This window comes from Labrus mixtus, chromosome 2 (assembly GCF_963584025.1).
Source record: "Labrus mixtus chromosome 2, fLabMix1.1, whole genome shotgun sequence".
NCBI classification, from domain to species: Eukaryota; Metazoa; Chordata; class Actinopteri; order Labriformes; family Labridae; genus Labrus; species Labrus mixtus.
Window position 1 is genome coordinate 35,546,650 of NC_083613.1, and position 10,000 is coordinate 35,556,649.

A 10,000-nucleotide genomic window follows, 5' to 3' on the forward strand; every position below is an offset into this window, starting at 1 on the left:
GTTGTCACGGTGGGAGCCACAGTGGTTTCTTAAGGGCTACATTAACTTAATATGCACCACTTGCTGTTTCATGAAGCTCATGGCGTTAGCATTAGCTCAGCGTTAGACGACCTGAGTTTGTTTTCATGCTGCTTCTCGCTGCGTTCAGGACGTCCTGACCATTTTATATTTAGCATAGCGTTACACTACAGCCACTTAGAGAATGTATGAAGTGGACTAGCTGCTAACTTTATTTTGCACGCCTGCGGAAAGATTCACCAACCGTACAAGATTGTGACTGATTCACGGTCCTGTGTCACCGTTAGCACAGCGCCACGTTCAGTTCAAACTGGTTCAGAAAGCTTTGAGTGTGCTTTCTATGCTGACGATACTCTGAGTTAAAAAAAACGATACGCAGCATCAAAGACGGTATGTTTACTGTCCATCGCCACTCTTTGCATGAGATGTTTGTACGACGCACCTCTGACTGTAACGTGACTGAAAACAGCACTGTACTGTAATTACAACACGAACATTCACCTCTGACTGAGAAGCGTCTTCTGTAAATAACTCGCTACTAAAAAAAAGGGATACTCACGGATCAGAGCGGTCAAGCTGATTCGTTCACATCGTGTTTCATCGTTTTGTTTATTAGCTGAAGAAGTCGTTGGGTTACTTAATAACCCCCGCTCTATGAGGAGCACTCGTTTGGATATCTTTCCCATAGGCAGACATGGAGTCTATGACGGAGAAATCTCAGACTCCAGGTTGTTGTTAGAGCCAAACGTTGGCGATGGCTTTGATGTTTTTTTATGACTTTAACGTGTGACCTTTGTTGCTTTGGACATAATTCCCGTCAATTTACAACAACAGATTCATGGCAACGTTTCTGCTTACAGCGTCGACAAATGTCATTGAGCAACTCCTCAGACTGTTCTGGACCTAAAGCAACTTTGTTGGATTAAAAGGGTGGAGTCATTGCCGAAACAACCAGTCTGAGGAATTCCCTCAGAGACGCTGAAGATAGATACTTTATTGATCCCAAAGGAAATTCAGAAAACAACAAACTGTCTCGTCTCCGTTTTGTTACCATTACTCTCCAAACAGAACTGGTTCCTACAGCGTTTAATATCCAATTATGTAAAGAAACTTCAAAGGTTGTCTAAATTTTAGATCCTTAAATACTTTTAAACACCAAGTGTTTTAAAATGATTCAGAATTTAAAGTATAGATTTAATCTCTAAGCTTCAGATCGTCAGGCACATTTTAGAGAGAGAGGACTTGAACCCGAAACATTGCCAACAGTGTAGACGGTGTGAAGGACGTTTCCAGCAATGTTTCATGCTTTAAAGCAAGAATTCACCATCAGGTGCTGAGGACGCCTCTTTGTGTTGCCGTGGTATCAAACAGGTAAAATAGTCTTATCTAGTGTGGTGTCTCACTGCTGCAAACTGTGTTCACGTCGTTTTAGTTCAGCTCATCACACGGATCGTCTTCAGCGTTCAAACATTTATTAAACGCTGAGAAACCATCATCACTTCCACGTTACTGCGAAACATTTATACCTCATGAATCACAAATACAGACGTGACGCTCCACAGATCTCTATGGAATAACAGGGTGATATTGTACAGATGTCTGTAGAGAGAATTAAACTTTATAGGTGAACACTCGCCCCCGTGTTAGCTTCGTTAGCCACATTCACGGTTTGTGACTCCCATCAGTACGCATCACTTCTCGTTTTTCTCAAAGGAAGTTCAGAGAATTTAAGGACACCTTTTTATCCAACGATTTCTCGTTGATGATATTTGGTGTTATCACAGGTGTTTAGCCTAGCTTAGCATAAAGACTGGAAGTAGAGGGAAACTCTTAGCTCAGCTCTGACCATCACACAAAATGTTAACTAAAAAACATCACATCCTGCAGTCGGCCATTTTTAAATCCACAGCACGGTCCAAACAGTTCAGAGAGTTTGGACATTATAAATATAAAATATCTGATACTCGAAAAAGTCGTTAAATTACGAGAATCAGATTTAGAAAGATTAAAGTTGTTAGATTGGAAAGAGAAAAGTTGTAACATTACGAGCGTCTAGGTGTCTATTTTTGTTGCCGTGGTAACAAACCGGTATCGATGTCTTTTGATGCTAAGCTAAGCTAAATACGTTGTGGACCTGAAAATATCGGCGGCACAGCCGTTGCTAAATAATTCACGTCTGAATGCTCATTCACTTTTATTGCAATAACAGCAGAGTTTGTGTCGTGGCGTTGAGGATTGGCGAGCTCTCAGTGCGCGTTCAGTGTGATGATCCGTGAGTGTCTTTCACGTGTAACATACATGTAAGCGTTTTCTTTTATATCACTTTACGATTGTACAGTACTGCTTGTATAATTTACAGGTAAAGCATGTATTTTAAACCTTTTGTAAATGATGACAGTGTAAATATATACAGACGTGTAGAAAGTCATTAGGTTTGCAGTTAATCTCTAATAGCATGATCGTTAGCGGGGTTTAGGACGTATGTACAGGCTGTATGTCGAATCTTTATGAAGGGAAACACTTGAAAATCACCTGATTATCAGACTGCGTGCTGTCTAAAGATAAACTCTGCAATGCATTTTTTGTGCCTTTTATATCAATGTATGTAATCTAGACAATCTTGAAAAGCTTGTGTACAACCAAAATGACATTAAAATGATTTTGGGGGCAAATAAACCAGTTCCTGTTGTGTTTCTTCCCAGAGGGACCGTTAGCATGAGGACCAACAAAGGGATACACTTTCATACATTTTAGCTCGCGGTCTTCTTTTAAACATAGTAGTGTATTTTTGAAGTGTGGTTGTATGAGAAAGATCAAAAGAAAGTGTATTAACCACAGGAGAGACCGGCCAGCTCGGCCCCCTAAAGCAGAGACCTGCCGGCTTGGCCCCTTAAAGGAGAGACCGGCTAGCTCGGCCCCCTAAAGGAGAGACCTGCCGGCTTGGCCCCTTAAAGGAGAGACCGGCTAGCTCGGCCCCCTAAAGGAGAGACCGGCCAGCTCGGCCCCCTAAAGGAGAGACCGGCCGGCTCGGCCCCCTAAAGGAGAGACCTGCCGGCTCGGCCCCCTAAAGGCGAGACCGGCCAGCTCGGCCCCTTAAAGGAGAGACCGGCCAGCTCGGCCCCCTAAAGGCGAGACCTGCCGACTCTGCCCCTTAAAGGAGAGACCGGCCGGCTCGGCCCCCTAAAGGCGAGACCGGCCGGCTCGGCCCCCTAAAGGCGAGACCGGCCGGCTCGGCCCCCTAAAGGAGAGACCGGCTAGCTCGCGAGACCGGCCAGCTCGGCCCCTGAAAGGCGTGACCGGCCGGCTCGGCCCCCTAAAGGCGAGACCGGCCAGCTCGGCCTGCTAAAGGAGAGACCTGAAGCTCGGCCCCTGAAAGGAGAGACCGGCCAGCTCGGCCCCTTAAAGGAGAGACCTGCCAGCTCGGCCCCTTAAAGGAGAGACCTGCCAGCTCGGCCCCTTAAAGGAGAGACCGGCCGTTTGTAACACATAATTAAGCTAGAGATAATAAAAAACTGTAACTCGCCTCCTTCAAACAGTCGTCTCAAAGTCGATCTAATAGAACAATTACCTCCAACATCGTTAGTGGAGTCGTCGTTGTCTCGTGTTTTGCAGTTTTACCGGCTGCAGGAAGTCAGTTGGTGTTTGGCTTCTCACAACGCTTCTCCGCTGCTTCTCAATAAATGCACGTTGTCTAAGAGGGGGAGGAGCTAACAGCACTGTGTTTTCTGACATTGCAGTTTCCCTCAGAGACCGTCGGTTGGTGCCAGAGTCCACTAAACTAAATTCATATTGTTGCTTTAAAAATCAACGAAGATGCGTTATTTGCCTTATTAGATTTGTTTTAGTGCTTTAGCAAACCGTTAGCCACCCACTTGTGTTCTTCTGTGTCTGTAGTGTTTGACTGAACTTCAATTTGAGATTTTAGTTTGTGGTCATTTTAACCAACAAATGTTTAAAGATTATACGGCTGACGCAGCACAGGAATGTGGACACATCCTAAGTGCTAAAACAAAGTGGCTAGCTGCTGGGAAAGTCAAGCCTCAATATAATATAGCAAACACTTAGGTCATCATTGGTTTTCTAAATCACATGGCCCGGCTGCTGCGATGTATAGCCTAGCTTCGATGCCGACACTCGGACTGGTCTCTTCTTAAAGGGGCAGAGCTGACGGCATCTCCTTTTTCTAATATACTTCTATTGACAAGTGTCTCATACAACCACCCCACTTCAAAAATACCGAACTGTCTCTCAGTCTGACATCTGCTTATTGCTGCACACTGGCCTTCAACACAGTAACGTTGGTATGGTTCAAGTCTTGGTCAACAGGACCCTTTAACGGGGCGTTCTGCAAAACGAGAGCACTTAATGTTGGCATGGTGACTCCACCACTGAACCTCAGACTTTGGACAATTCAAGCCTACAAATGCTTCAAGAAAAGAAGTAACTGTCATTGTTTGGTTTGAAAACTCTACCACATCTCCACTGTGGGTTTAAAGAAGTCCTCTGTGATTTGCCATGAGTCCCCCAAATCCAAACTTAACTAAGACCTTAAACCTCAGCTTGAATATTATTGGAATAATTGGTTCACTGTGACTGTGAAACTTTAACCAACTAAATTGAGTTACAGGTTAAAGTGAGACCCATAAAGAAGAAGAAATAAAAGTTGCGTCATGTGGCTTTGGGTCTGGATCTGCTCCAGGTTTCTGCTCCAGGTTTCTCCCTGTGAAAAGAAGTTGAAATCAATGAACATTTTTACCTCTGATATAAACTGAGCTGAACTGAACATTTGAGCTGTTTTTATGTTTTTACTGTCACAGGTATGCTGAGAAATTGTAATTCTACAAAACTGTGATTTTAGAGACTAAATAAAACTTTGAATTCCCTCCAGTATGTTTTCATTGGTCATTGTCTGTAAGCTGCTAGTAAGTACTGAGCTATGTGTTGATGCATTTGGATTTGTCCAAGTTTCACACCATTTTTTAGCCAGCTCCTTCATGCTTTATTGTTTTTAATTTATCTGGTAAAATAGTTTTGTTGTATTTTTTTCAGGTGCTGTCACCCACGGAGCCGATTATCCCATCACCGTCCTCCCCAGACTATCGGACGAAGGGCCAGGGAGACGAGAAGGAGCATTTCCACATCCTCCCTCAGCTCCAAGTCAAGAGGGCCGACTTCCTCACCGTCATGCTAACCGGTACCTTACCTCAGCGCCGGAGCTTCGCCACACCGGATGAAGATGTCCCAGAGCCTGCAGGGCCAAGAGATGATGATGTCACTAAAAGTGAGTCAAACAGTGAGGCCAGTCAGAAGAGCACTGAGCGCAGCCAGGACGCTGCACCTTCAACCCTCATGGCCGAGGACCAGAGGGGTCAGAGGGAGCACGCCTCAGCTGCTGACGCAGACCCCGACCTGGAAGACGCTTCAAAAACGCTCGTCCTGTTCTCTCCTGGAGACACTCGTAAGTCTCCCTCTGGTGCTGATCATGGTCTAGAGGGTGAGCTGGCTACACCATGTGCCCTCTCATCCCGTCACCTCCTGGTCGGGGAGGGGCTTCAGCCAGAGTCCGCCGAGACTGGACGTTTGTCCCCCGCTCTCAGGTCGGACCTCAGGCCTTCCACTCCAATCGCCCCTGCTTCTCCGCCCTTCACAAAGGTAGAGCGCACATTCGTCCATATTGCAGAGACATCACATCTCAACGTCATGTCTTCCAATGGTCACTCTGCCCGAGAGAGTGACCGGGAAGTCCTGTCCATCATGAAGGTATCAGTGGTAGAGGACGACACCCAAGAACAAGGAATAGAACTGACAACAGAAAAGTCTCCAGAGGAGTCCATGCCAGACCAGGGTATCACTTCTGATAAGCATCCCAAAACTGAAAATGGTCCGTCGCCTGTGCTGGCCAAGTCTTTAGAGCCTGTTCCAGAAGTCTTGTCTCCTGTTCTCGAACTTAAAGATCTTTCTCTGGATCTTAAGAAACATTTACCATCCAGTGAAGACGACGCAAAGCTTCAAACGACTGCATCAGAACTACAGGCTGCAATAAAACCCAAAATCAAAAGCAGAATCCCAATCCTCATCTCTGAAGAAGACTCGGGCTCTGAGCAGTCCTCCTCCCTCTCAGCACGGGCTCGACTACAGCAGCGGGCCAGGCAGCTTGACTTGGCCCGCATGTTGGTCCAGAGGCAGCAGGGTCGCTGGATGAGGAGGAGGATGCTGTCAGGGACATCCTCGTCGTTATCCTCTGGGGACGAAGAGCGCAGGAGGGCTTCTGAAACTTTGTCTACCACTGGCTCAGAGGAGGACACGCATACCTCAGACGAGTCCAGGAGGAGCTCCCGTCTCAAGCCAACTAAAGAGCAGGGCTCCAAGGAGTGCAGGAGCAGGATCCCCAGGCCTGTCACCCCCATAAAGAGGCCTTCAGTGGGACTTGCCTGCGCTTCTCCCTCTCCTCTCTCCCTGCCAGAGTCCAGCGCTACCAAAGGAGCATCATCCTTCTCTAATGGGTATGATTTTGTTCCTTCTTCTGTTGTGACAAGTTCTGATTCTGAAGTAGAGTTGCAAGGTGTACCAACAGTTTTTATTTATTTACAATTCTACAATTCACAAGGGAACAATGTCAGTAAGAGCAAACGATCAGCTTTGAGTCTGATTGGACACACAGGTGCTGACAGGAAGTGACCAGAGGCAAAGCACAACATTGAGGGCAGTTCTTGAGAGCTCTAATCAGTATAGAAACCATCTTATAAGTCGTCGTTATCAAACAAAAACCATCGTCATTACCATCATCATCATCAATAATATGGAGACCATCATCATTAAGTTAGTAGGTATTCATGAAAGAGCTGGGTCTTTAGCTTTTTCTTAAAGGTGCAGAGGGACTCTGCAGATCGAATGGAGTTTGGAAGTTCATTCCACCAACGGGGGGCGACAGAGGAGAAGAGTCTAGTCAGAGACTTATGACCCTGTTGTATTTATTAAATGAGGTCAAATGTGGCTCATATGTAAGTGAGTATGTTCCAGACATAGAGAAATAAAATATATTAGCTGTATCTCCACTTGGTGGGAGTATGTGTAAGATAGTCTTGTTGAGGCGGGTAGCCTCTGCGTCGACCTGAACATGACCGATGACAACAGCAGTAAGTCATCTTACCTCTCAGAAAGTTCGACGTCGTTTTTTCAAACGACTGGCTTGAACTGTTGGCTACACTGCTCCAGTCTGCCTCCACAATTCCCAGTAACATTTCAAAAAGTCAGTTTTATACGTAGAGCATAAAGGAGCCTTAAATGTTTGAATGGCAAAGGTCTACTAGCTTACGTTACTTGACACTTCTTATTACGTGGCTCTATCAATCAATCAATCAATCAATTTTTATTTGTATAGCGTCAACTCATAACAAGTGTTATCTCGAGACAAGAAGCAGGTAAAATACCTTACTCTTTGTTATGATACATAAAGCAGGTAAAAGACCTTACTCATTGTTATGATACATAAAGCAGGTAAAAGACCTTACTCATTGTTATGATACATAAAGCAGGTAAAATACCTTACTCTTTGTTATGATACATAAAGCAGGTAAAAGACCTTACTCATTGTTATGATACATAAAGCAGGTAAAAGACCTTACTCATTGTTATGATACATAAAGCAGGTAAAAGACCTTACTTATTGTTATGATACATAAAGCAGGTAAAAGACCTTACTCATTGTTATGTTACATAAAGCAGGTAAAAGACCTTACTTATTGTTATGATACATAAAGCAGGTAAAAGACCTTACTCATTGTTATGATACATAAAGCAGGTAAAAGACCTTACTCATTGTTATGATACATAAAGCAGGTAAAAGACCTTACTCATTGTTATGATACATAAAGCAGGTAAAAGACCTTACTCATTGTTATGATACATAAAGCAGGTAAAAGACCTTACTTATTGTTATGATACATAAAGCAGGTAAAAGACCTTACTCATTGTTATGATACATAAAGCAGGTAAAAGACCTTACTCATTGTTATGATACATAAAGCAGGTAAAAGACCTTACTTATTGTTATGATACATAAAGCAGGTAAAAGACCTTACTCATTGTTATGATACATAAAGCAGGTAAAAGACCTTACTTATTGCTGGCTCTATAGTGCCAGAAACGTGTGCACGGTACACACGGTAACGTGGCCGGTAAAGGTTAAACCTTGTCCAAAGCAGGGCAACAAAATCGACCAAACAGAAGTTCCTCACAGGAGTTTGAATGATTAAAACTTGTTTTACACTTCAAGTTGTTAAGAAACTGTGAGTTCCTTAATATGACATGCCCTTGTGGATCAGGTATCAGGTAACTAAGGTCGTTTCAGTGTCAAGTATCGCTTCAGGAAGGAGTATCCTGGTGCTAAAGTTGGAACAGTTCTTTAAAATATTAATAACTTTCTGTTTTCTCTCCTGTCCACAGAAATCAGAAAATTGGACTAAGCACTCTTAGCACTCAAAGAAAATCCAAACCCGCCGTCCCAAGGTCCTCCTCTTCATGTCCTCGTCCTTCTGCTGCCCCTGCTCCGTCAGGTAGTCCTCGAATGCCCCTGAGAGTCCTGTTTGGGACCCGTCGCAGCCTTAGCTCCACCCACTGCAGGACAGATAGCCCCTCCCCTCAGAGGGTATGTCCGTCCAGGCAACCCCTTTCTGTTCGAGCCCCAACCGTCCCTGTGCTACCGCCAAGGACAACGACAAACATGCGGCGCAGTGCCTCGCAAGAAGCCACGGCCCAGACCTCCTCCGGCATCACGCCCACCAGGACCAGGCCCAAAGCAGCCGCCGCTGCAGCTAAGGGGAAGCCAAATACCAGGGAGAAGTCTGTGCCCGCTAGATAATACAAAGAGACTCAAAGCCGAGTTACATTTGTGTATAATCAATCCCCGGACGCGCTACGCCTCAAGTTTTCACTCCATATTAGACTCCTTCATGTATTCTGATCTCTTCTACTTTCCAAGGACAGCTAACTAACTTTCTTCATGGGCTTCCAGTAAACCTGAGTGACGGTCGTACAGAAGTGTTGCTGCCATGGTGCTATGGATGTGTGCTGCTCCCTGGGCGATCCCTGGTTTAACCTCCAGCTTCAGAGACTCTTTCCACTGCGCGTTTCTTTCTGGCAGAGAGTTCGGATGAAGCACTGAAAAAAAAAAACACGTCAGTTTCATTCCTTAGAAAAGATAATCTTGATTAGTATCGCCACTAAAAGTGCAAACTAGAGTATGTTGCTCTTTAATGATCTCTCGTAGATCCTCCTCACAGTCCTAGAGGACGGAGGTTTTCAGAGATAACGGCTGTGTCCTAATTCAGGGGCTGCTGCCTTCAAAGGCCGCATATGAAAACACGAAACGCTGTCCGATTTTGACCGCTCCTTCCAATGCGTCAGTTTTTCCTCTATGGCCCAACATATCCCAAAATTCTAACAAAATGGCCGACTTATATGTGGCCAAGGGTTACACTTTAAAACGTAAGTAATTTGTTTTTACTCAATCAAAAAGCTAACGAAATAAATGTTAAAACTGAGAGGGGTGCTGAGGTCGCAGGAGGGTGAGGGGCAGGAATAGCCAGCAACACAAACAGGAAGTCCTCTGTCGTCCAGATCGTCACATTTCAGATCAGTCTACTCAGCCTCTGAAGTCTGATAACTAGCAGCAACTTCTGTGGAAAATGAAGCCGATGCTGAAGTGCAAAATAATTGCAGTTCCTCGAGTGTCCACTAGAGGCTGACTCACTTAAACACCCCAAATAAAAATGTAAGTTTTTACAGCAGAAAAGAACAAATCTGGTCTCTTTATGTTTTTATTGGCACACACTGTACAATAACAAATATCCATCTCATTGTCCTTTTTCAATTCGTTTCCGACCGTTATCTAACGGCGACTGTCTTTGGGCTTCAAAGACAACAGGTGACTGAGAGTACGTCCATGTTTTCTACAGTCTTTGGATGCTACCCCTGAGATGGG

At 44.8% G+C, this 10,000-nt stretch overlaps 1 protein-coding gene across 5 annotated transcripts in view; it reads left to right on the forward strand.

The window, feature by feature from the left end:
• Nucleotides 1–10,000, forward strand: part of ttbk1a (tau tubulin kinase 1a) — an 87,319-nt gene that overhangs the window by 76,047 nt on the left and 1,272 nt on the right. For all 5 annotated transcript variants that reach the window (XM_061063904.1, XM_061063886.1, XM_061063877.1 and 2 more), the window contains 2 exons: nucleotides 5,068–6,521; nucleotides 8,464–10,000. The exon at nucleotides 8,464–10,000 is cut by the window's right edge and continues 1,272 nt beyond it. In XM_061063904.1, coding sequence (XP_060919887.1) covers nucleotides 5,068–6,521; nucleotides 8,464–8,878 — 1,869 coding nt within the window. In that variant the 3' untranslated portion in view covers nucleotides 8,879–10,000. The remainder of the gene's footprint in view (nucleotides 1–5,067; nucleotides 6,522–8,463) is intronic.